Here is a 26,233-nt window from a genome sequence, read left to right as displayed (position 1 = left end):
CATTCCAGGGAAACACTGATATTTTTGTTTTCTCCTCACTGGAGAAAAGGGTGCCTGGCTTACAGAAAACAATTTGCATGTACTTTATCTTCCCCACCCTCCCAACAGACCCTGAGGCTCTTACTGGAGTCTTATATCTGTACAGAAGTTGTGTCAAGTAAGTCTAAGAAAATTTTACCCCAGGGGCAGTCACTTAGCTTCCAAGTCCACACGGCAGCAAACCTGCCCCATGGTTTTTACTTTAACACCGTTGATCCTTTTTTCAGTTGTAAATCTTTCCAAAAACATGAGTAGGGGGCCAGAGGAAACAGGAGAAGAAAAAGATGCATTTTGGTAGGATTCTTGCTGGTCAAAGATCTTGGAATGCCATGGAAACAATGGCAAAGCAGCTGGCACCATGTCAAGAACAGAGAGAGAGAGAGAGAGAGAGACACCAGATACTGAAGCCAGGGGACCAGTTCCTTGGTGTTGCTTTGGCATTGGTGCCTGCAGTGGGAGGAGAAAGCTGAGCCCACAAACACACAGAGCAGAGCAGGGCTCTGGGTATATAACTGTTAGGTGCCTCCCTCCAGCACTATCTCCTGGGACGCACTCTTCCTTGTTGTGGAGCCGGGCAAATCTTTATCAGCCACTACCTTCTGCCGTCAGGAAGCCAGCTAGAGTGGCGTAAGTACTCATACTCATTTCTTTTCATTTCCCACTATTCACCATTTGGAGCTTGTCTTCACAGTCCTAAGTTTTTCTCTTTTTCTTAATAAAGAAAATGTTTTATATTGCCAGACTTGATCAGAAGCAGCAAAATCAGAGTTCTGATAGACTAGAAAGCAATTTACCAAAGCCGCAGGCTTCTTCCTGGAAGCTCAAAGGCATGCTTTATTTGTGATTTCTGAAGCAAGGTGCATGCAGCACCTGAGCTGATTTGGAAGAGGGTTTGCAGGGAGGTGTCCACCCAAGGTGATCAATGATTCTGAGTTAATTGACACTATTAGGAGTTTCAAGCCGTGTTCTTGAAATAACAATTCAGACTGTGTTCTTGAAATAAGTTTGAGACAAGTGTCTACATGACTCAAAAGAAAAAAGTAGGCAACTGGGAATGGCCCTTTCCAATGATGGATTTATGAACTCCTCTGCGTGTGCCGTCATGCTGAAGGAAATGTTCTTGTGCACCCATCAGGAGAACAAGTCAGTCACAACTGAAGCCACGAATTCGGCAGTTTCCTTGCAGCTGCACTTTCTGATGTGTGGAACCAAGACTTCTGAGAGTAGCGTTTTCTAAGGAGGGAAGTGTTTTAACCAGGACACAGGAATATCTGACAGCGCTTTCTTTGTTTCTGATTACAGCTTTAAAGAAAACTAGGCATCTCCTGCCACTTAAAATCAAAAACTACCTAAAATAAAGATTATAGTAAGTACCAAATAAGTTCCAATGCTGAAGATCTGTTTATTATGCTACAGCATGAGTGTTTAAATGCTTTCTTCCATATTCATAGCCAACACTTCATATTATTTTTAAAAGTAATAGCTGAGGCATGGAAAATTGAAGACTTCAGGTCTCTCCAACTGCACACATTTCTAATACATGCCGGCAATAGAATACATTTTATTTCGTGTGATAAAATAGGGGAGATTAGTTTAATTGAAATCTTGATACTGCCTCGTATTAAAATGCTAAGCACTGCTTCATTTTACTAGTGATCTGGAGGATGAAAAGTTCTTTCCACTTCTGCTGGTGAGCTCTTCAGGTGCAGCTTCCAGAATATTCTTGGGATGTTAACTTTAGCACACACAAGCCTTGTTGTAGATGTGTCCGCTTTGAGGCACAAGGAGACATTTGTTTGTCAGACAGTAACTGCTTCTGGCAAGGGCATAGGGTAAAACTGGGGATGGCAGAGCCCTTTCTTTGTGGTTATTCAACCCCACCCCAAGAATAGTTCAAAGGGACTGTGAGACAGTCTGTGCCCACTGCATTGCCTACTCCTGGCCCCTGCTGCAGACTCCAGCCCACAGAAACTGCTGCTTCACTTATTTGTCAGCTTAACAGAACCTTGGGTGGCATTAATGTGCCTGGCCCCAGACCGAAAAATTAAGAACCACCAGAACCGACCTATTTCACAAGACCCACTCTGCCTGCCGCATGCTGAGTGAATTTGGATGGTGCCCACTCTGAACCTCAGTTTTCTCTTCTATAAAATGAAGGCTTGGGCCAGCATGGTGGCTCATGCCTGTAATCCCAGCACTTTGGGAGGCTGAGGTAGGTAGATCATTTGAGGTCAGGAGTTCGAGACCAGCCTGACCAACATGGTAAAACCCTGTCTCTAATAAAAATACAAAATTAGCTGTGTGTGGTGGCATATGCCTATAATCCCAGCTACTCAGGAGGCTGAGGCAGGAGAACCACTTGAACTTGGGAGGCAGAGGATACAGTGAGCTGAGATCGTGCCATTGCACTCCAGCCTGGGTGACAAGCACAAAACTCTGTCTCAAAAAAAAAAAAAAAAGAAGAAAGCTTGAACTACTTGGTCTCTAAAATCCTACCTAGCTCTCAAATTTCCCAGTCTCTTGGTTCTAGGAAAACACTGATGTTGGGCTCAAGGAAGTGGTTCTCCAAGGTGTGTGATTTTTATGGTAGGGGAAAGGCAGGCGCCAGGCAGGGGCAGAAGGGGAAGGTGTCTACACTAAGAGAATGTGACAACCCCTGCCTGTCTCTTTTTCATTCTTCATTCTTTATTTCTTTGTTTTTAGCTTTATATAACATGAGAGCCTTAGCACTGGGTTTCTTAACCATTTGTTCTTTATCAAATAAAATCACGAGGTCAAGAGATCGAGACCATCCTGGTCAACATGGTGAAACCCCGTCTCTACTAAAAATACAAAAAATTAGCTGGGCATGGTGGTGCGTGCCTGTAATCCCAGCTACTCAGGAGGCTGAGGCAGGAGAATTGCCTGAACCCAGGAGGCGGAGGTTGCGGTGAGCCGAGATCGCGCCATTGCACTCCAGCCTGGGTAACATGAGTGAAACTCCGTCTCAAAAAAAAAAAAAAAAAAAAATTCATAATGCAACACGCAGGCACAGAACTAGCCAGAACTAGTGCAGAACTAGCCAGCTAGTTTACCATAGGCAAATACACACACATGCACACCACAATTTTACCTGAGACACGTCAGAAGCATTTTTCAAAATTGTGGATTTTTCTGAGTCACTCTGGTAAAGAGTAGGTTTTCAGGTTTCAGGCCAAGCCAGCAGAAAATAGTAAAATTAGAATAAACAACAGAGGGAGAAAAAGAGAAATATCACACACACAACTGTTTTGAAACTTCTGGAAAAAGAGTGATATTCTTGGATGCAATGAAGTTTTAAAAAGGAAAAAGGAAATTTATAAAAAGCTGCCACATTTGTAGAATTTAACTAAAAACTGTTTATTATTAACAAAGTAATGTTCCAAATTTAAGAGTTCCTGGCCTGGCACAGTGACTTATGCCTGTAATCCCCAGTGCTTTGGGAGGCCGAGGTGGGATGATCACTTGAGGCCAGAAATTCAAAACCAGCCTGGACAACACAATGAGACTTTGTCTCTGCAAAAACAAATAGTAACAATAATTTTAAAAATTAGCTGGATGTGGTGGCATGGGCAAAAAAAAAAAAAAAAACCCACCACTTAGGAGATTCTCAAAGCAGGTTTATGCATGCATACAAACTGTGGCTAGTATCTTATTATAGAAAATAGAGCCCACATCATGCATCCTTCTTCCCATGTTTCATAAACAAGACCAGGGGAACCTGTTGTAGAGCAACCTGTTGCGTTGGTGTTGGTCCCCAAGATGCAGCCTTTACAATCTGCCCCCAAATGTTTCAGAACATGAAGTCCATTCTCCCCTCTGGAACAGGCGGCTTCAGATCCACCAGCAGAGACACACAGCAGAACAAAATCTGGGCATTGGTCTCCGTGTAGGATGGCTTGCCATTGTTATTATTTTTCCTTAAGCAAAGTAAATGAACATTTAATATCCATAGTCGGCTGGATGTCCCTCCACCCACTGCGAGCTCTTTGGTGAAGGGGAAGTCCTCCCTCTCTGTTAGAGGTCTCCCATGTGGGGCCACGTCTTCCCTCACCAGGAGCCTGCGGGGTGCGCTCCAGCCTCCCTCAGCTTGCCTTTTGCATGGTCATTGGAGCTAGGGCACACGTCACACTGATTCACATATTTCTGCCCTTTGTCACGTATTGAGAAAAAGGAAGGATGAATGGACGGTCTTTGATTGGCAGCGCTGGTGACGCCTGTCATGGTCCTGTTTGGAAGGACTCTTTTGGAACTAAAGCTGGTGAGGCAGTGCGCAGAGGCATCGACCAGCTAAGCTTGGCCCTGGCAGATGGGTCGCATGAACAGGTATGCTTCCTTCATGCAGCCTCTGGCTCGGGGAACCTGGGAGCCTGCTCCAAACTCTGGTGTGTGTTTTCTGGGCAGAGCCTGGGAAGTCGGGGTTGGCTGTGAGATGAGCCAAAAGCACAGGGGTCTTGGTCCAAAAAGCCCTGCGGTGCTCATCTTGGTTTGGAGGCTGCACCATTGAGCCGAGGAGTTTTGACAGCCATGAGAAAGCTGGGGGGAAGTCACCTGTGGTTTTACATTTACTCTGTGTCTACTTTATTAGAGTGCCTTTCATTTATTGTCCCTTCTTCTTAGTTGAAATTAATGGCCTGCTTCACTGGGGCTAAGATGTCTGAGCATCGGCAGAAGGTCCTGGCTCCACAGCTTTGAATTGTCTTCCCAGTCAGGATGTGTAGACTCCTAAAGTCCCCCAAGAAATGCAAATATTCTAGCATGGCAAAATTCTAGAGTGAACTACAACTTTAAGTTATTTTCTCCTAAGGAGTTCTCATGTCTGACTTCTGAAGCAAGTAGTCAGGGCTCCCAGGGGCTCCAGAAGGGTTCAGCAGTTCAGAATAAATGGTTCCTGGGGACTCTGAAAACAGCAGCAACTGTCTGCTCAGGTCATGAGAAGACCCTTCTCTGCAGGACATCCTAGCCCTACGACCCACCCCAGTCATGTTGAAATTAGATTCACAAATTGCAATAAGTCTTCTATATGTTGGGCTGCAGATTTAGAGAAAACTAGTTTAATCTTTATTTAACTTTGGGTGGCTTAACAGGAGACTCAGGCCATTCAGGTTCTCAATCACGTCTGGCCAGTTATATTATCAGGTTTCGAATCTGTATCTCTAAAATCTCTGAGGTGATGGGATATTTAAACCCCTCTAAAATAAATAAATATATGCTGGAAATTTTGAGAACATGAATTCATTTGTTCTGAAACAGCCCAAGTTCCTTCTTTGGTAGTTGATGGAAAATGCCACCTGAGTGTTTGCATTTGATACTGCCACCTTAGGGCTTCATAGATTCAGTTCCAGAAACTGAAGGCAGTTATGTCTTTGGGCTGCTAGTCCTTGCCTGAGCTGAAGCCTGATGCCTCCCATAAGTTGGTATGGCTTTGAAAATGGGTCACTGCAGCAGAGGCAGGGGCTTACCAAGCAATATTTTCAGCTATGAAATTTGAAGGAGATAATCTGAAAATAAATGATAGCCACCACTTTGACGGATTATGAAATAAAAGGTAACTTTTCATAGGTGCTTAATTATTCATACAATGTTTCATCTTTAACTATCGAGCCAACTCAGCTCCATGTGAACTTAGTTTTGGTTCCTGACCGCCAAGATTCATTGCAAGTCACACAGATGTTGGTGTCAACACTGTTTTGCCAAGACAAAATGACCTTGGTCTGGAATGCAGTGTGTAAATAGCTGCTTTTTTTGTGCAACAATTAATAGTTCATCATTGTTTAAAAAGCAGAATGGTTAGTTGGGTAGTGAGGTAATACAATTGAAATGTAATTGCTAGCGATAAATCAGTTACTCATATTGATTTCCTTACTGGGATTAATAGAAGCCAAAGCTAGAGTTCAATTTTTTAAAATAGATATAACTTACTATCTATTCATTGCTATTTGTTAGATATGGTAGATGGAACAATGATGGGGCCAGAAATAGCCATGAGGACCATTTGATCACAGCCTGGTAACATGGAGAAGATAGGCTGGTGTCTCTGCGTGGGCTTTCAGTGTTTCTTCATGTAGTGGTGTCTTATATGGCTGTGGCTTCAACATTCCACAATTATGCCTTCCAGGGTCTGATGATTTTGGCGTTTCCCTGCTTCCCAATTGACCTGGCTGTGCTGTTGGCTGTTCTTGCACACTCAAGGTGGTTTTGCCATTGGCTTCCTCCCTCAGCCTGCCTCTGGGATTATGCCACTGGTACTCTTTTGTGTCTACCATCAGCACTATGAAATCATCATTTTTGTCTTCCAGGTACCAAATTCTGGTGATATTGGTGCTTTCTTGCAGAAAAAGAAATCTATCATGAGAAGTGAATGGTCCCATAGTGAACACAGTCATGGTTACAGTGTTCATAAGTTCCAGAGGTGTGTTTACTAGAATTATGCCCTGCACATTTTTCTATCATACAATCCTTAGATTACAGCTCTTTGGTTTTCAACAGCTTTGTCCAGTTCCATCTGTCCCAGTTTCTCTACCTTGGTGAAACAGCATTCTTGCCTGGTTTTACACATTTAAATAACAAATTCCAAAAGTAAAGACTATCTGAGGCAGTCATATGACATAAGGACAAATCCAAGCAATCTTGGACTAGCAGAGGTTGGGGAGGCAGTGTCAACACACTCAATTTTTAAAATTTCTTCCCTTTCAATCTTTTAAAAATAAAATTTTCATAAAATAAAAACTTAATTTCAAAAGGCTGCCTGTCTTGACAAGCAGCTGATCAGCCTGCATTGGTGACGAGGCTACTCCATAACATGATTTCTTGATCCTTAATTGACAGCGTGGAGCCTAAGCACGGGATTTTAGCTCTTTCCATGATTTCACTCATTCTGTTGACATTAACTGTTTTTCAGTCTTCTCAACTAGACTGAGCTCCATAAGTGCAGGAAATATGTGCTCAGTAAATGTTTGTTGGACCAGACACTGAACATTATGAAATTAAAGACCATAAACTTCTCATGGTAGCATTAGAGACACTGATGACAAAGGTACTGTGGGATTTGGGTTTGGGCAATAAGCTCTGTGGTGGTATTTCAGAAGGAAAATGGTGCTCTCTTAAGTTCTATGGAACATAATGGTCAAGATCTTCTGCTGTAACCAGGCCCAAAGCTGGCTAATTTGGAGGGCTCTGCTTTAGGGATACTTATGAACTCTGTCCTTCCCTCAAGGAGCCAGAGGAAGAGATAGCCATGGAGGATAGCCCCACTATGGTTAGAGTGGACAGGGGTGAAAACCAGGTTTCACCATGTCGAGGGAGAAGGTGCTTCCCCAAAGCTCTTGGCTATGTCACCGGTGATATGAAAGAACTTGCCAACTGGCTTCAAGGTATTTATGCTTTCAACTTTTGGAAAGACGGGAGAAATAGCTTTGGGGGAAATGGTTTCCTGGTACTTCTACTTATATTTTTAGTTACATTGTCCAACTTTTTATAGATCTCTTTACTCACCGTTTTTCTACTTTTTATCTTTTAACCTGCAAACTTCTCCAACTTTTTTTTCTTATGCAGACAGTGGCCAGGGCCCAGCTCATATTAGAAGAAGGCACCTGGCTTCATCTTGTAGTTTCAGTACTTACAAGTTAAATTTACTATTGGAAATTCATTCCTTTGGCTTCAGAGTTTGTGCCTGTAAGCATGATAAATAAGTGCATTCGATGCTTTCAGGAGCTTAGATTCTAGGAGGGGCCGTGTGAGTTGAGCATATGGTAGATAGATGCAGGGATCTGGGTGCCACTAAAGGGACAAAGCATTCAGAGAGAAAGAAATAAAGAAATATCAAAAATACGTTTGACTTCCAGGAGATTTTGCTGATTTTGCTCAGGGTGGGCCTGTGGTTGGAGAGTGTCAGCTGGCTGCTTCCTCAGCTCTGCTTTATATCATCCCTTCCAGACAAACCTGTGGTGCTCCAGTTCGTCAACTGGATTCTTCGGGGCATATCCCAAGTGGTGTTTGTCAACAACCCCATCAGTGGAATCCTGATTCTGGTGGGACTTCTTGTTCAGAACCCCTGGTGGGCTCTCACTGGCTGGCTGGCAACAGTGGTCTCCACTCTGATGGCCCTCTTGCTCAGCCAGGACAGGTAGGTATACCCTTTCCAGACTTCTCAGCTCCCTTCTAAGACACAGAGGCTGACCAGTTACTATGGGCAACAGTAATAAAGCCACATCCTTCCCAGGAGAAACAACCTTTAGTCCACAGAACTCTTTATATTTGCCTTTAGTCAGAGGTCAGAGAATCAGTTACAGTCTCTTACTTTTGATATCTGAAGAAGTGTCTGGTCTAAATGATACTAGATTCTTATGGCATTACATGCTAACCAGAACTAAACTACAAGTAATTCCCTGGAGAGATTCTGAAGGAATCTTCTTCAATACAAATTGATAAAATTATTTGTCGTCAGCATTCTACTCGAGCAAAAGTACATATGAGTTCAGGAAAAGTTTTAGTGAATTAATAACCCCCATTATAGCTTGTTGCCATGATGAGTTTGGCAAACTCATTCTTCATAGACAATGCAAAGGTCAGCTTAGCTCCTGGAGAAAAGAATAACTATAAATTCCAAGTTACTAGATTCTGACTTAAGAAGCCTCGGCAAGTCTTCTGATACATGCATTAGATTAAAAGTAGCATGTACGTTATAAATTGATCTGTCATTGAAGAAGTGATGAGCTGTCTCTCACCAGGACAGTAGACAGCTCCTCACTAGCCAGTTCCTTCAGGGAGGGAACCAGTATTCCAGGTGTCTGGGATTAATGCATAATCCCCTATGTGGTCATCACACAACCAAGCTCTTGTAACACTCCCTGCAAATTGCCTGAAGAGGTCCATGGGGAGAGACTTAGCAAATGGTTCACTTTTCCATCAATTTCAAGGAGATTGATTTGCTTTCTGTAGAAGGGAATTGTATAGCTTAGGTTAAACTCTGTTCCAATGCAAGCCAAGAAAAGGTCTTCTCAGTTTGGGGATGGAATCTAGATTTGTGCCATATTGAATATTCCTTTATTGTTTTTGCTCTGATGAAACATGATCAACTATTTTTTGTCAGATATTACTTAGAAGATAAGTCATATGTATATGTGTTAGTTTCAAATGTTTTACTCTCCTTGGTCTGAAAAGACTTCATTAAAATGGCAATCCTCTGTTGTAAGTAAATATAAGTCTTGCTGTGGCTTTAACTATGGCATTCCACAACTTATAGATGTTGCCATTAATTTTCCACTCATCAGATTCAAGCATTAACATCTCCAAGTCAGCTGTTGAGAGGACAAGTCTGCATAGCTCTCCATTGTCATCATGTGTAGTCCCAGTTTCTGGGTTGCATCATTGCAAATTGCATCACCTCCAATATGCCCTCAAGGATTATTTAAGGGAGACAAAGAACTTTTGAACAGGGAGTCCCGCCTTTAATGTTCATTCGGGTTAATGTATGTGACATCATCTTGCCTGTTGCAACGGTGCCTCCTGGCCCAGTTAGACACAAGCCAAGAAGCAGCTGTCACGCTATCCTGTACCAGCCCCTGCAGTGTGGCTCACTGGTTGTAGCACCTCCTGCTCAAGCCCAGCATTAGACCTCACCCACTCACTTCACCATTCTTTACTCCCCCGTCCCCTACAGACATCACCCTTGAGTGCCAGGCCCTTGTGAAATGGATCCTGCACCAGACATTGTCAACTCTCAGAGCTATGGGGGACCTGGCTTGTCAGCATTAGAGCTTAGTCTATGGAAATTCTTCCATTTCTCACTAGGGGGCTTCTAGTTATCAATTATGAAACCAGGACCATTTTGGTCAGAGTAGAATGCTTATACACTGTTGGTAGAAATGTAAATTAGCTCAGCCCCTGTGGAAAGCAGTTTGGAGATTTCTCAAAGCACTAAAATAGAATTACCATTTGACCCAGCAATCCTATTACTGGGAATATACCCAAAGGAAAGGAAACTGTTCTACCCAAAAGACACCTACACTCACATGTTCAATTCAGCACTGTTCACAATAGCAAATACATGGAATCAATCTAGGTGCCCATCAACAGTGGAGTAGATAAAAATATGTGGTACATATACACCATGAACTACTACATAGCCATAAAAATGATTGAAATCATGTCCTTTGCAGCAACATGGATGCATCTGGAGGCCGTTATCCTAAGTGAATTAACATAGTAACAGAAAATCAAATACCGCACGTTTTCACTTATAAGTAGGAGCTAAACATGGAGTAAACATGGACACAAAGATGGAAATAGTAGACATCTGGGACTCCAAAAGAGGAAAGGAAGGGAAACAAGGGTTGAAAAGCTACCTATCGGGTACTGTGTTCAACATTTGGGTAAAGGGTTCAACAGAAGCCCAAACCTCAGTCAGCGTCATGCAACATATCCATGTAACAAACCTGCACACATACCCCCTCAATTTAAAAAAGAAGAAGAAGGAGGAGGAGGAGTAGAAGAAGGAGAAGACTGGGAAGAAGTGAGATTGAATACTAAGCAAAAAGCAACCTCAGAAAGAAATGGGTGCTCAACATCCACATAATTAAATGGGGTACTTCTCCAAGTAAGAGAAAAGCAATTGTTTTTCTTTGTAATAACTTAGAATGTACATCTGGAGATAACAAAATAGAAGCATCAGAACACAAAAATGTATGCTAAGTTGGAAGATGAATGTTTATAAGATCAAAGGCACTATGAAAGTGAATTTACATTTCAGGAATCTTGTATCTCTCACAGAGAAATCAAACTTAGGAAACAGTTTCATATGCTAAAGGCGCTATTCAAGTCAGAGGCTCTTGATTTAAAAGAAAGAATAACTTTCCAAAGGAAAGGCTAAAAGGAAACAGAGCAGGTTGCTTTGCTAAACTCCCCTTTCCTCTCTCAGCCACTGTAGACCTGTCTTTAGCCGTGACACCTGTGGAGGGAGTCGTTCTATCTCAGGGTTTCCCCAACCCCTGGGCTGGAGACGGGTACTAGTCTGTGGCCTGCTGTCAACCAGGCCACACAGCAGGAGGTGAGCGGTGGGCAGGTTACCGCCTGGGCTCCACCTCCTGTCACATCAGCGACGGCATTAGATTCTCTTAGGAGCACAAACCCTATTGTGAACTGCGCATGCAAGGGATCTAGACTGAATGCTCCTTATGAGAATCTAACACTTGCCTGATGATCTGAGGTGGAACAGTTTCATCCCGAAATCATCCCCCCTCCCCATGCATGGAAAATTGTCTTCCATGAAACCTGTCCCTGGTCCCAAAAAGGTTGGGGACCACAGATCCAAATGCACATTTATATTTTTATCTATGTATATTTCACTTCATGTCTTTATTAGTATTTGTAAAATACTTATATAGATTTTGAAATACATTTCAAAATATAATCTCATTTTTAATATGATTATGATCTGGAAGTTACGAGTGTTATTTATGTGCAAGTGCAACCAAAGCCCACCCAGAAAATGTCCGTGCTGTGTCTCTTGCCCCGCAGGTCATCAATAGCGTCTGGGCTCTATGGCTACAATGCTACCCTGGTGGGAATACTCATGGCCGTCTTTTCAGACAACGGAGACTATTTCTGGTGGTTGTTATTCCCTATATGTGCTATGTCCATGACTTGGTAAGTTACAACTGGTTTTCAAAATGCCTTTTTAAAAAAATATATGGCAGGAGTGGGGAATGGGCATTATTTTCATATGGACATAGAGTTTCAGTTTTCCAAGATGAAAAATTTTCTGCAAATTGATAGTGATGATGGTTGTACAACAATGGGATTATTCTTAATGTCACTGAACTGCACACTTAAAATGGTTATCCGGGTGCAGTGGCTCTCGCTTGTAGTTCAAACTACTCAGAAGGCCGAGGGGGAAGGATCACTTGAGCCCAGGAGTTAGGGGCTGCAGTAAGCTATGATTGCATCACTGCACTCCAGTTTCCAGAACCTCCTTGCTTGGTCAGAGTGAACAGAAGAAAGAGAAGGAGGGTGACGAGGAGGGAGAAGGAAGGGGAGAAGCAGGAGAGGGAAGAGGAGGGAAAATGGCTAAAATGGTAAATTTAAAATTGGATTCCTTTAGATTCTGTCGGAAACAGAAACAACCATTTTATAAGATGTTTATTTCCTTACAACCAGTTATTTGGCCTTTTGTCTGATGTGGCTACACATCCAACAATACCTCTCAACCAGAGGTTCTCAACCCTGGCTGCACACTGACACTTCCGTGGGGAGCAGAAACCGTGCTGCAGTGAACATACGAGTGCAGGTGTCTTTTTGGTAGAAACACACTAATGCACATGGCCCCACACACACCTAACTCCTCCCTCCCAAGACTCTGCTGTCATTTGTCTGCGTTAGCACCTGGGCATTGGGAGTTTCTAAAGCTTCCCAGGTGACTCTACAGTATAGCCTAAGTTCAGACCCACTGCCTTCATCATTGCTTCTCAAACTTGAGCACTATCAGAATCACCTGCAGTGGTTGTTAAAATACAGGCACCTGCTCCCCATCCCCGGGGTTTCTGATTTAGTCTGTCTGGGGTGGGGCCTGATCATTTGCATTTCTAACACATTCCCAGGTGATGCTGGGAGAACCACTGTGCCTACGTGAATTCTCCTTACCCACCTGCCCCCCAGCACTGGGACCTGGGGACCATACAGCCCAGCCCCCCAGTTTACAGGCTCCCTTAGAAAATTTTTTTCCACGGAATTTCATTTTTTTTCAAAACCGAATCCTTCAAACTAGTTTTTATGTTGATATTGTCTTAAATCCTTTTTCTGGAAACAAAGATTTCCTTCTTTCTATATTGCAATTAAATATAAAATACTAATATGCACATAAATGAGAAGCACAGCCTGCTGTGGGCAGTGTCTGCAGAAGGGCCACTCACCCTTGCTGCACCCACGGGTATGTGGATGAGGACCTACCTATAGAACCAGCCTCCTCAAGAGGTAATTTGGGACCTGCTCTGAAGAATAGGTTCATGGGAAGGAGGCCTCGCCTGCAAGTGCTCACCACACTCCCTTCTACAATCCAGGAAAATGGGAGTTCTGGTCTTTAAGTGATGGCTCCTTGATTGGGCCAACAAATGACAGCCTACAGGGACCTGGGGACCATACAGCCCAGCCCCCCAGTTTACAGGCTCGGAGACTGAGGAGACGCGCCTTGCCCAGGTCATGCAATTTATCAACAGCTCAAGGACGCACACTCTTGAGATCTTTTTCCTCTCGCTCACACTACCCACATCCTTGAACAATTGTTTCTCTTTTCCAAAGATAGATACAAGAAAGAAATGATATATGCCAAATTCAGGATCGCGGCTGCCCCTAGTGGGGAGGGAGGGACATAAGAGCAAGAGGAGGTACAACGGGGACTTTAACTATGTAGACAATATTTTATTTTGTATGTAATAAGTACTTCAAAATTATTTTTAAAATCTCAATATATAGCTCACTCTGAGCAACTCCAAGTAGAATTTTTCAAAAGCCAAATAAGCTGAGAGGTGAGTTTTTACTTTATGCAATATTTACTGTCTCTATAATAGGATTTATCCCAAGTTTTCTTTCTGTGGCAAATTTGCCAGCACAACATGTGAGGGACCTATTGGCAGGTGAAACAAAGTCCCTCTGGAGTATAGCGATTCCGTGTGTCGGCCTGGTTTGTCACATGCATGTTCTTCTGCTCTGTTCTTTTTTTAGCCCAATTTTCTCAAGCGCATTGAATTCTGTGCTCATCAGATGGGACCTCCCTGTCTTCACCCTCCCTTTCAACATGGCATTGTCAATGTACGTTTCAGCCACAGGACATTACAATCCGTTCTTTCCAGGCAAATTGGTCATACCTGTAACTTCACAGCCAAATATCTCCTGGTCTGATCTAAGTGCCCTGGAGGTAAGAGACACTGGCTTCTCACATTCCCCCTGGCTCTCCAAGATACGTAATGGCCTCCTAGTCCATTGTCCATGGATGTCAGAGTCTCCTAGATGCTCAGAACCATGGTGGCCTTTCTGCCTTCATCTTGCCATTTAAGGCATTTGTTCTACTCCAGAGCATTGGGATCTAAGGGGTTTTTTTAAAATTATTATTTAGTCAAGCTAATTTTTCTGCCTTTTACTCTAAACATCTACAGTGCTAGCCCCAGAGTGTAGTTCCACTGGGAGTCACTCTATCGTAAGCTTGGGGGTGAGGTGATAGGAGCCAGCCCTTAAGGCATGTGGCCTCCAGCCTGGTTTTAAATCTTCCACAATCTACTTCCTCCAATCAAAAAACTGGATGCTTACTGTTAGAGCTCATGACAGCACCTCACTATTCTGCTCTTCCTTATGGCATAGCCCATAGAACATGTAGAATAATTTAGGGTTCACAAGATTTGATAGGCATCAGAATCACCTGGGCAATTTTGTTTTTAAACACCCAAACAGACACTCTAAGTCATAATCTCTAAGGGTGGGACCTGGAACCTGTTTTAACAAACTCCCCAAATTGTGATGCAGGCCAGAGTTTGAGAAGCGCTATATCAAGGGATGCATTCTATGTATCTCTTTAAAGATGGCGATAAAGAGATCCTGTATTTTTTAAAACCTAGTTAACCCAAATCAAATTCCAGCCCTTCCTGTTGGTGTATAATGAATCTGCTTAAGGTTTCTGGATTGTCAAGAACAAGAGAACACCCGAAATTGGAAGAAAACCAAAGAAACCTTACCTTTTTCAATGTGCTCTCCCACTTTCGGGTTATGAAACACCCTTTTCTGTCTTCTTCGTTGAGTGATCAAAACACAGGAGGAGCTCAAGTCACCTTTTCTTTAGCTTATTGCCAGAAAATGAGAGGGAGCACCTAGAAATAATTCAGAAGGAAAATCAAAGATTCATTAGAACTACCCATGAAAAATAACAGTATAAAATAGCATTAAGCTATCTAGAACCGCACTATCTAACACAGGAGCCAGCAACCCCACGTGGCTATATAAATTTAGATGTAAATTAATTAAAAATTGAGTTCCTCAACCTCTCCAGCCACATCTCAGGTGCTTGACAGCCACACGTGGCTAGAACCCACTGTATTAGACATCACAGATACAGACTATGGCATCGCCTCGGAAAGTTCTCCTGCACAGTGCTGATCTGGGGCAGGGGAAGCCTTGTCCTTCTCTTCACTCTGAACGACCAGCCCACCATCAGCACCAACCCCAACCCCATGGCTACCTGAGACAGAGTCCTGCAGTCAAGTCCAAAAAAAAAAAAAAAAAAAAAAGCCTATGCCATCTTTGCCAAGTTTCCTGGTATAGAGATAGCAAATGTTTAGACATGAAGACCCAGCATGGGCTGGAAGAATTTAGAGTCTACCTTAGGATAGAGGCAAACTCACACTATGGTCAGTGCCCTTAGCCGGTGTTAGACTCAGCCTAATATACGGGAGAAGACACTTTCCCTTGTGCCAAAGTTGGGGCTGCCTCTGGCAGAGTCACTGCCTCCAAAAGGTCTTTGGTACACATATGACCTAGAAATGGCGGAGAGGGCAAGATGGGAGCTGGGGAAAACATCTTTCAGTAAATAGCCTTGCTCAAAAGGGACATGCAGTGGCTAATTATGCCTATCCTAGCCCTACCAGAAGCTCAGCTGTAAAGAATGATCACTTGTTAGGTGCGGCCAAACCCTTGTTCACTCCTGAGAACTGCCATTCTGTGAACAGAATAACTAAATTCAGGCCTCAGCCAGGAAGTAGAATTGTGACATTTCCATGTATTTTTGTGTTTTGAGACCTGCTTGACAGCTGTGCATAACTAGAATAAGCTAAAGATATCTTGGTTTAAATGAATACATGTTCCATTTAAAGACAGAAAAGTAAATTCACAAACTTGCTAATAATTGCTTCTAAATTGTGGATAAGAGCCTGGCTTTGGGGTCTCTGGCTTTAGTGTAAGCATCCAAATTGCATGGTGATAATAATGTCTCTATTGAACATAGGGATGCATGGATAGAATAGATTGTCCTCAGCACTGACGGACAGTTGAAAGCAAAAGAAGTATCAGCTGTGGTCCCTGCCATCCCCAGGAGGAAGCATGGCAGATCCTCACAGCCAGGACCAGTGAGTGGCATCACACTGGGAGCTTATTGGTGACCAAGGCCAAGTGTCAGTGCAAGCAGGAGAGCCCGCAGGGGGAGCTTTGAGAAGGCATGCATGGCATGCACCAGGGAAGGGCTGGTGTGTCTCTGGGGATAAAGCTGAAGAATGGCTGGGATTTTTCTGTAATGAAAGAGAGAGAGAATTTCAAAAGGCAGTAACACTGTTCTTGAAAAAGATAAGGTATGTCAAGTCTAAAATTACATTGTAGGAGTTTGTGGGTGTCCTGGGGGGTTTCCAGTTGTTTTGGCAGCCTCATTTTTTAAAATTTCTTTTGCAGTTATTGAAATCTATACCAGTGGGGGTTGGTCAGATCTACGGCTGTGATAATCCGTGGACAGGGGGCATTTTCCTGGGAGCCATCCTGCTCGCCTCCCCACTCATGTGCCTGCATGCTGCCATTGGATCCTTGCTGGGCATAGCAGCAGGTGAGCATAAGGGCCCTTACCAAATATCAAGCACCTCCTCCATCCCATGCAGTCTCAGGCATCTCCTGTGCTCCAGATCTTTCTTGCGGTCTTGGCTTCCTACCGACCAATGGGAGTTCTCGGGATGCTTCCTGCTAACCTGCAAGCCCACCCTCAGTCTCCTTCCACAACATCCTGCCTTTAGTCCTAAGCTCTGACCCCTCCTGTCTTGTCTAACAGGACTCAGTCTTGCAGCCCCATTTGAGGACATCTACTTTGGACTCTGGGGTTTCAACAGCTCTCTGGCCTGCATTGCAATGGGAGGAATGTTCATGGCGCTCACTTGGCAAACCCACATCCTGGCTCTTGGCTGCGGTGAGTCTCCCGCACACCTGGGGAGGGCTGCTCATGACTACAGGATCAAAATAAAGGAAAAGCAATAAAAATCAGGGCCAGGGGTCTGGCTTGGGGCCACTTGCTGTCTAAGTGTGTGAACAGGACAAGTAACACCCCTTCTCTGAGTCGCCTCTGCCTACCTCCCTGGTGATTGTGAAGGCAAGAGCCTGTTGACTCATATTAACATACTAAAATATGGATGTTTGGGAGGATAGAAACGACTTGTCCTACCTTCTTCAAAATAGTTGTTTGACCCAAGAAACTAAAGGGAAATAACGCCAGCTAAATACAGAGCAACATCCCCTAGTCAATCAGAATTGATTACATTTGGCTCTTTGAGCATCACAGTAATCCAGCCGTTTTAAAGCTTGAGAGTGCATCAGAATCACCTGAAAGACCTGTTAAAACACAAATTGCTGCCCTCCCCCACCCCTCCTCAGTCTCTGATTCAGTGTTAGAGGTGGGGGGGAAGAATGTTTTTTGTTTGTTTTTTCTGAAAAAGGGTCTCATTCTGTTGCCCAGGCTGGAGTGCAGTGGCATGAACACAGCTCAATAAAGACGGGGTCTTCCTATGTTGCCCGGGCTGGTCTTGAATTCCTGGGCTCAAGCAGTCCTCCCGCCTCCGCCTCCCAAAGTGCTGATTACAGGCGTGAGCCACCGCACCCTCAGAATTTTCACTTCTAACAAGTTCTCAGGCAGTGCTGATGCTGTTGTTCTTGGGACCACATTTCAAGAACTGTTGTATTAATCCTTTCTGACCCCCAGTGTTCTTGCCAGACTCAGCCTGTCAGAGCAACAAGGCATTCTGGAGACTTCCACTCCATCCTTCTCACTTTATTGTTGGGGTCCCGAGGCCAGAGAGGCTAAGGGATATGCTGCAGGGCATCTGGGCAGTGAGGGGTAAATTCACACCCAGAACCCACACTTACCATTCACCTCCAGAGTTATCCGACTGCTCTCCTCTGCTTCCCTTTTGTAGCATTCAGGCCTTCAGCGCAACCTCTTAGGTGAAAACAGACTGCATGTGATTTAAATCTGAAAAGCTAATGGATGTCCCAGGTGGATTGTGAATGGAGGCTCATTCACCCATAGCCTCTGGCATCTCTAATTCAACAAAAGTATAAGCATTTAAAATAACCTTCTAGAGTGGAGAGAATGTGAATCCCTTGGGAACAAAAAGGAAGGTTAGTGGAATGTGGAGAAATTATTTCTAATCTAGTGAAAACATATGTCTATAGTCAATTTATCACCAGATTAATCAAGGTATCTAAGCAGTTATTAAAATGGTGGACCATGTATCAGGCAAGGTTTAGAATAGGTTTCTGCACTGGCAGAAAATAGGATGATACCAGTGGTTTTTAAAGACCCATTCTATTTTGATTTGATGCTATAGCAAAGGTAACAACTCAGGTTGCTGTGGTATAGCCATGTAGATGTCATTTTGTAAAATTCTTTACTGTTACTCAGTTATTTCACCTAACAGTTCTGTTTAAATGTTGTGCTCCTTCTCCATATTTGTTCACAAGCTTAGGGTAAAGGAGAGGGTTATGGACAGGTGCTGTAGTCACCTGAGTTCAGCTGGATTAGAATGTTTATCCTATAACCTTTCAGCTTTATTCTGAGATTCGTTAGGGGTTTCAAACCTTTATTTGGGATGCATACCTTTATTTTTCTGGGGGCCATAGCCACAAATATGTATTAAACACACATGATACAATTGAGACAGTACCAGGAAGAGCAAGTGATTTAGAAGCTTTAGGTCCTCTGCAGTTCCTGTGGACAGAGCATTACAGTAGAAGGCAGAAGCCAGGCAAGGGAGGGAGCCCAAGGGACACCATGCAATCTTTGTGGGAGAAGAAGGAGAAGTCCACAGTACAGGATTCTCCAGGGGGCCATTTCCATTCAGAATGATCACAAAGTGCCTCCTAGAGAAGGGGGCTTTTCCATAAATGCTAGAAAATAAGAGGAGGAATTCCGTTTGGTGGAAAGGGTGGTGCAGGCCAGCCTGGGGACAGCCTGAGCATGTCCTTCAACATCAAGGAGAAGCCACCTTGAGCACAGGAGACGGTGATGAGATTTTGGCAGACCATGGAGAAGGACGAAGCCAAAGCTCTTGACATGTGCTTCCCCAAATGGGAATATCTTTGACATTTTCTCAATTATAGAAGCAGCAGCACAGGTTTATTGTATAAAACAAAATAAAAATGTAATCTGTATAGAAATGTATACAACAGAAAGTGGAAACACTCCACCTTACTCCCTAGAAAGGACTTTTTTGCCTCTTTCTTATGAGGATCCTTGTGATTACATTGGGTCCATTCAATAGTCTAGGATACTCTCCCCATCTCAAGGTCTTTAACTTAATCACAGCTGCTGCTAAGTCCCTTTTGCATTTGAGGTCACACAGTCTCAGGTTCCAAGGCTTAAGATGTGGACACCTTTGGGGAACATTATTCTTCCTACCACACTCACCTTCCCTTGGATAGATGTGTGTGTGTGTGTGTGTGTGTGTTTTTTTTTTCCACTGGTGTAGCATAATGGTTAAGGCAGTATACTGAGCTAGTTAAGAGCTCAGACTCTGGTGCCAGATAGCCTGAATTGAATTCCAGCAGTTCTGCTACTTGCTAGTGTGTTTGCTTATGAACTTAAGCAAATTACTTAACCTTTCCATGGCTCAGTTTTCCCATCTTAAAAAATGGAAGTTACCATATTTAATTCACACTGTCGTTCTGATGATTAAATTAATGTGTGTGTAAAACTCAATGAATAGATAGTGTCTAGCACTCAGTAAGCACTATTTAAAAGTCTGAGAAAAAGTTTTTCTGGTGGCTTTGCATAACTTAATAAGAATCAAACTTGTTTATTTTCTCCTCTCAATTTCTTAAGTTCATCAACACTTGTACCTTCTCCCCAAATACAACTAATACCTGGGCCTGCTTTTACTTCCTCTGAGTAGGCCCACCCCCTAACAACTACTAAAACCATTGATACTGGATAGAATTTTTATTTTGGATTAATTGTAAGTATGGGTTTTTGTTTGTGATACTTGCTTATTTAGGCAACTGTAAACTTTATTAACTTGTTTCTTCACTCTGACTTAGTTCATATGAACCTTCTGTATTTTTTTTCTTTTTTCTTTTTTTTGACAGAGTCTCATTCTGTTCCCCATGCTGGAGTGCGGTGCTGCAGTCTCAGCTCACTGCAGCCTCCACCTCCTAGGTTCAAGTGATACAAAAATTTTTTGTATTTTTTGTAGAGACAGGGTTTTGCCATGTTGGTCAGGCTGGTCTCAAACTCCTGACCTCAAGTGATCTGCCAGCCTCGGCCTCCCAAAATGCTGAGGTTATAGGCGTGAGCCACTGTGCTCAGCAACCTTCTGTATTTATGTGTCTTCCTGCTGGATTACTTTTTCAAAGAGGGTTTGCAAAGAGAGTTTTGTTTTCTTCAAAGAGGGTTAGCAAAGAGACCTTGTATGCTGGAGAATATCTTCATTCTGCCTTCATTTAAATTTTAGTTTTGCTGGCTACCAAAGTCAAGATTTAACATTTTTTCTCAATATTTTGAAAATTGGCTTCAAAAACTACTCCATTATCTTCTTATACCTTAAATTGTTATTAAGATGTCTGAAAAGAAACTGATTCTTGTTAAAGTTGATTTTATCTTTCTCTCTGGACTCTGAATTTTCTCTTCACATATTAGATATATACATAGTTTTATTTCACTATTATCTGTCTAGATGTAGCTTTTTTTCCTATGCTACTTGGTACTCAAGTCCCCTCAGTGCGAGCCCTCATATCTTTCCTTAATTCTGGGAACAATATCAGTTTTCACTTTGTCACATCTTTTCAATTTTTTCCCCTCTCCTTCTGTGATTTCTAGGATTTGAGTGCAATATTTTATGTTATTTTTTTCATAGCTCTTGACTTTTTCTTAATATTTTCCCTCTATCTTTTCATGAGGCCCTTCAGTTCAGTTGATCAGCCCCATCATTCTTTGACTCTGTCCATTGTGCTGACCACATCATCCATTGAGTTCTTCATTTCTGGTACATTAATTAAATTTTATTGGCCAGGCACAGTGACTGACGCCTGTAATCCCAGCACTTTGGGAAGCTGAGGTGGGTTGATCACAAGGTCAAGAGACCAAGACCACCCTGGACATCATGGTGAAATCCCATCTCTACTAAAAATACAAAAATTAGCTGGGCATGATGGCACGCTCCTGTAATCCCAGCTTCTCAAGAGGCTAAGGCAGGATAATTGCTTGAACCTGGAAGGCAGAGGTTACAGTGAGCCAAGATGGCGCCACTGCATTCCTCCCTGGTGACAGAGCGAGACTGTCTCAAAAAAAAAAAAAATGTATCGACTGTAGGTTATTCGGTTTATTGTCCTTCTTTTATGGTCTTTGCTCCCCTAGGATGTCCCTTTTCCTTGTCCTGGGAGCTCATGTTTCCCTCAGGATATCAGCTGTCTGGGTGAGTCCCTGAGCGGAGAGTGGAAGCCCAGGCCTGAGCTGCATTTTTCCTGATGTATCTAAGAAAAAGGGAGGCCCATGCTGCAGGGTGTAGAACCTCCACTGCTCAAGGCCATGGAGATGGTGGCTGTGTAGACACTTTATATGATAAGTGCCCTCTCGCTGGGGGAAGTTCAGATTGCTTCTAGTTTGAAACCATTACAAATAGTCCTGCAACGAATCTTTTTGGTACAAATGTCCTTGTGTACTTTGTACAAGCATTTTTGTAAGAAAGAAGATTCACCTTCTTTCCAAGAAGCTGAATTGATGGGTTAAAGGGAAAGCCAATTTTAATTTCAATGGATGCCAACTTCATCACCAAAAGGGCCATACCAGTTTCCACTGCTGCCAACAGCGTGTGACAGTGCCCGTTGGGTCCCCGCGGGGTACAATCAGACTTTTAAATCTCTGCGCATGGATTTTTGAGACAGATCTCCAGCCCCTATTGTCAAGCAAATCTCACATGTAAAATGCCACAGCAAGTTTCAGCTTGTCCACAGCACCCCGATACTGCCAAACAAAAGACCAACCCTGTCAGCCAAGGTAAATAAATGGCAGATATTTATTACAGAGCTGTTTTTTCATTAGTTCCCAGTGACTTTATCCGGAAGGGGACTCGGGAAACTCTAACAGAACCTGGCACTGCTCTTATCTGGCCTCTAAGCCAGGACAACTGCATGGCCAGAGAATGTCTCCATGTTGTTGTTTTATTAGTGGAAACTGTAAACACATTTTGTATTCTTCTCAACGGCTGGGTTATCATAGTGGGACTCAAAAGGAGAGAAGGCAGTAAGGTCTCATGTGCTCAAGGGCGGTGTTGTGGCAGAGGGGGCACTCATGAGAGCAGGGACAGAGGGCCCCGGTGCTTAGCAGAGGGCCAATGAATAGTTGTTGAATTAATTGATTAATGAAACTTTAACAATGAATGGAATTGATGTGACTGAGGAGAGAAACCCTTCTAAGCCAAGCCATGAGCACCCTTCTGCTCAGAGCAGTAGTTTAGTCCCATGGTGAAAGAGGTGCATTCACATCTGTGTTTGTGGAACTACAACCTCTCATTTGAGATTCATCACCTCCCAGTAAGGCAGATCTTCAAGTTGCTTTTCACAGATGATAAAACTAGATTCCAAGACATTCAGTGATTTGTTATACAACAAATAAAATGGCAGAGCTGGGATTTGAAACCAGTACTGTTTCCAAAGACCAGCCCTTCCTGCTAGTGTGAGACAATTCAGACATGAAAACATTTGATCTACTATTGAATAAGGAACACCAGGATAAAAAGATAACATATTAGTCAAAGGACAGAAGTCTATGGTAACGTAAATGAGGGTCACAGAGGCCCTCCCACCATGTCCTGCCACATCCCCACACACCAAGACAGCTCATGTGATTTCTCACCAGACATGAAGATGAGATGGTGAGTGTGTCTAACGGTGAGCTCTGGTGGCCCAAGTGGCTGTGTGGCCATTATATGAAGGCCATTCTTCAGGCTGTCCCCATGAAATCTGAGGGCTTCCCTGAGCCTCTGTGAGCCTCCTCTTCAACCAAAACTGAGGAATAGATAATTAGCTGGTTGATATCTTTGCTTTTGTTGTTTTACATGGAAAGTCACACCTATACTCAAATTACTGACTCTAAAATTTTTTTGGCCATGCAAAGTAAATAAAAACATAAGACGTCTATTCATTGATTTTAATGGTATTGGAGAAGATGTTATCAAGAGCAGAAATCCTGAGTTTGTGTTCAGTTCCTACTGCTCTCTGTTCTTTCCTTCTTATTTTGGTATATATGGTTTGGTTTCGGTTTTGAGTACATGGGCTGCCAAAGCAAGCACTATGATTTTTTGTTGCTAGGAATTCAGTTCATTAATATGAGAATCCTAGAGGCAGAGAGATTGTTTAGAAACCATGCTATCAAGCCGGGCGTGGTGGCTCATGCCTATAATCCAAGCACTTTGGAGGCCAAGGCGGGCGGATCACCTGAGGTTGGGAGTTCAAGACCAGCCGGACCAACATGGTGAAACCCCGTCTTAAAAAAAAAAAAGAAACCATGCTATCTCAAGAAACATTCATAAGTTTCATTTTAATTCAGCTATGCTTGGATAAAACATCAGAGAAGTTTGTTGCCATGGAAGGACTTTCCCTTAAGTATCAGCAATAACAACAAAATAGTAACCACAAAAAACTACCTTTATTGAGCACTTACTGTGTGCTAAACACATGCATTATTTACTTTCAAGTTCACACCAACACTATGAAAGAGATATTCCTCTTATTTTTATTGTACAGGTGAGGAAATGGAGGGTTAAAACAGAGTCCATGGAGCTCCTAAGTGGTAGAGCCAGGATTTGAACCCAGGACTCCTGACTTTAGGCTCATGCTTGTAACCAGGGCACTGTGCATTCTAGGTGATTTATATTGGAAGGAAGCCTTTCCTGTGATTAAAAGTGCATCTACCAAGCATTGTTCTCTCTCGCTTTCTCTTTTTTTTTTTTTTTTTTTTTTTTTCTATAGCCCTGTTCACGGCCTATCTTGGAGTCGGGATGGCAAACATAATGGCTGGGGTGAGTTTGCTTTAATCTCACTTTTTATTAGCATAATTGACAAGCTTTCAATTATATGAGAAGTGCTCCTGAAGTCCACTGTGGTGGCATCCGGTGGCAGGACCCATGACCACGTGAAACACTGCTCTCCCTTCTGCTGGAGCTGCCTGGCCTTTCAGCATCACAGCAAATTTTAGTCTAATCCACAATCACCCAGTATGTTACAAATATCAGATGGCTTGGTTAAAAAAAAAAATGAAACTTAGGTTGTATAATATATTATCAAGTTCAGAGGCTAACTCTGAGTGATAAGAAGTAGACTTTAGGATATCTTTCCCTTAACCAGAAAGCCAGATATTCCATTGCAGGTGATGCCGGGCCAGTTTCTGATAGCTCAGTCCATGTTGACGTGGTCATGGCTGCTAAGGATTCAAGGCAGCATCTAGCCCTCTTGGCAGCAGCATGGAGATTTTATCTGGGAGGGTCCCTAAGGAGACAGAGTGTCTTTCTGGTAGAAAGCCAAAGTGCCATTATAGCCATGCATGATGGAGGGTATATCAGAGCACAGGGAGCCCTTCACATGTCAACAAAGAAGGTTCACAGGCATCAGTCCATGGACCCAAATGGGCAAACTGCACATCAGAATCAACTAGGAAGGCAGAAAAATATGGAGCCTTAGGCCCTGTCCTTTGGTATTGCTGATAGAGTAGGTCTTGTATGATGCTTGAACATATGTTTTTTTAACTATGCCAGATGATTCTATGTACAGTCATGTTAGGATACCTCTACACTCCATCACACCCTGCAGAGGTCCATGCGTTGGCCAGAGCTAACCAATGGTGTGTGCTCAGAATTGTGTGTTTCCATGGGCAGCACAAAGAGGGCCTACCCTCAAGGAACTTAGAGTCTATTTGGGAAACAGAATGGAAAGAAACAAAGTAAGTCAAGTCTAAGACCTAGACCAGGCAAAAGTCAAGATTAGAGAGGTTACTGTGGGTTGGACTAATCATAGAAGGCCTTGCATACATGACGAGTGGTCAGGGGCCATCTGCAATTTGCAAGTGTCGTCTCTGTCTGTCAGGTGTCCTCTTGGCACATCTGGGACAGGAAATCTGAATATACGAGAGGGAGAGAAAGACATACAAGATAGAGACATAAGTGACTACCCTAAAGAATGGATGTCAACATTCCAACTGCTCAGTGCCCTGAGATTGTAGACTCAGTCTCCATGAGCATGCACAGAATCCACCGCAGTGTCCCCAGTGGCTCATCCCCCTGGGCTGAATGTGAGTAGAGGGGGATGCTTTGTGCAGCCCAGCTGTCAGATGGGATCTGAAAGGAGTATGTGGCTTTCTCTTCTTTCCCAGATTGGATTGCCAGCTTGTACCTGGCCCTTCTGCTTGGCCACGATATTGTTCCTCATCATGACCACAAAAAATTCCAACATCTACAAGATGCCCCTCAGTAAAGTTACTTATCCTGAAGAAAACCGTATCTTCTACCTGCAAACCAAGAAAAGGATAGTGGAAAGCCCTTTGTGAGAATAAGCCCCATCTGCAGCCATGGTCACGAGTCATTTCTGCCTGACTGCTCCAGCTAACTTCCAGGATCTCAGCAAACTGCTGTTTTCCATGAGTATCAACTTTCATACTAACGCATCTGCGATCTGTTCTTATGCTCATTTTGCATTTTCCTTTCAACTCCAGGAGTATCCTCAAGCATATGAGAGCCACATCTAGGTGATGTGCTCTTGTATGGAATTGGAAAGCCCAGTGGGGGCTTAGCACTCAGACTGGAACACATATAAAGTCAAAGTGCTCCAACAGAAGGAGGAAGTAAAAACAAACTATTGTTATTTATTGATATTCTTGGTGTTTCACTAGCTGGATGATGTTAACAGTATTAAAAATTAAACCCCATAAACCAACTAAGCCTTATGGAATTCACAGTTGCAAAATCGAAATTAATTCAGAATTCTGTGACAAGCAGCTTAGCTTTAAAAGAAAAAAAAAAATCAATGCAAGTTACAAATTACAGCCTGGGTCAATATTACAGAGATGCAAGCTGACAGCCGAGCTCGGTCCCCACTTCCTGCAAACAATGGCCTGCACCCTGTCCATTCTGTGTGTGGCATTCTCTCATGGGACATAGTTGGAGTTTTTCAGACTGATGGGACT

At 43.2% G+C, this 26,233-nt stretch overlaps 1 protein-coding gene across 4 annotated transcripts; it reads left to right on the top strand.

Annotated features, from left to right (window-relative positions):
- Positions 1–254: 254 nt before the first annotated feature.
- Positions 255–25,987, top strand: SLC14A1 (solute carrier family 14 member 1 (Kidd blood group)). 4 transcript variants are annotated; one of them, XM_017529714.1, is made up of 10 exons: positions 255–666; positions 1,342–1,405; positions 7,274–7,430; positions 7,993–8,182; positions 11,575–11,703; positions 13,774–13,966; positions 16,477–16,624; positions 16,844–16,978; positions 24,028–24,077; positions 25,424–25,987. In XM_017529714.1, the coding sequence occupies exons 3-10, from the start codon at positions 7,295–7,297 to the stop codon at positions 25,595–25,597; spliced, it is 1,155 nt and encodes a 384-aa protein (XP_017385203.1). In that variant the 5' UTR covers positions 255–666; positions 1,342–1,405; positions 7,274–7,294; the 3' UTR covers positions 25,598–25,987. The 4 variants fall into 4 exon arrangements, with proteins under 4 accessions (XP_017385203.1, XP_017385204.1, XP_017385206.1 ...); XM_017529715.2 differs by lacking the exon at positions 1,342–1,405 and having other exon boundaries at positions 436–666; XM_017529717.2 differs by lacking the exon at positions 7,274–7,430 and having other exon boundaries at positions 577–666; positions 25,424–25,863.
- Positions 25,988–26,233: the final 246 nt, after the last annotated feature.

Source organism: Cebus imitator, unplaced genomic scaffold, assembly GCF_001604975.1.
Source record: "Cebus imitator isolate Cc_AM_T3 unplaced genomic scaffold, Cebus_imitator-1.0 Scaffold60, whole genome shotgun sequence".
In the NCBI taxonomy this organism is placed as follows: Eukaryota; Metazoa; Chordata; class Mammalia; order Primates; family Cebidae; genus Cebus; species Cebus imitator.
Note: the sequence above shows the minus strand (reverse complement) of the source record. Positions and strands in the feature narration are given on the sequence as shown.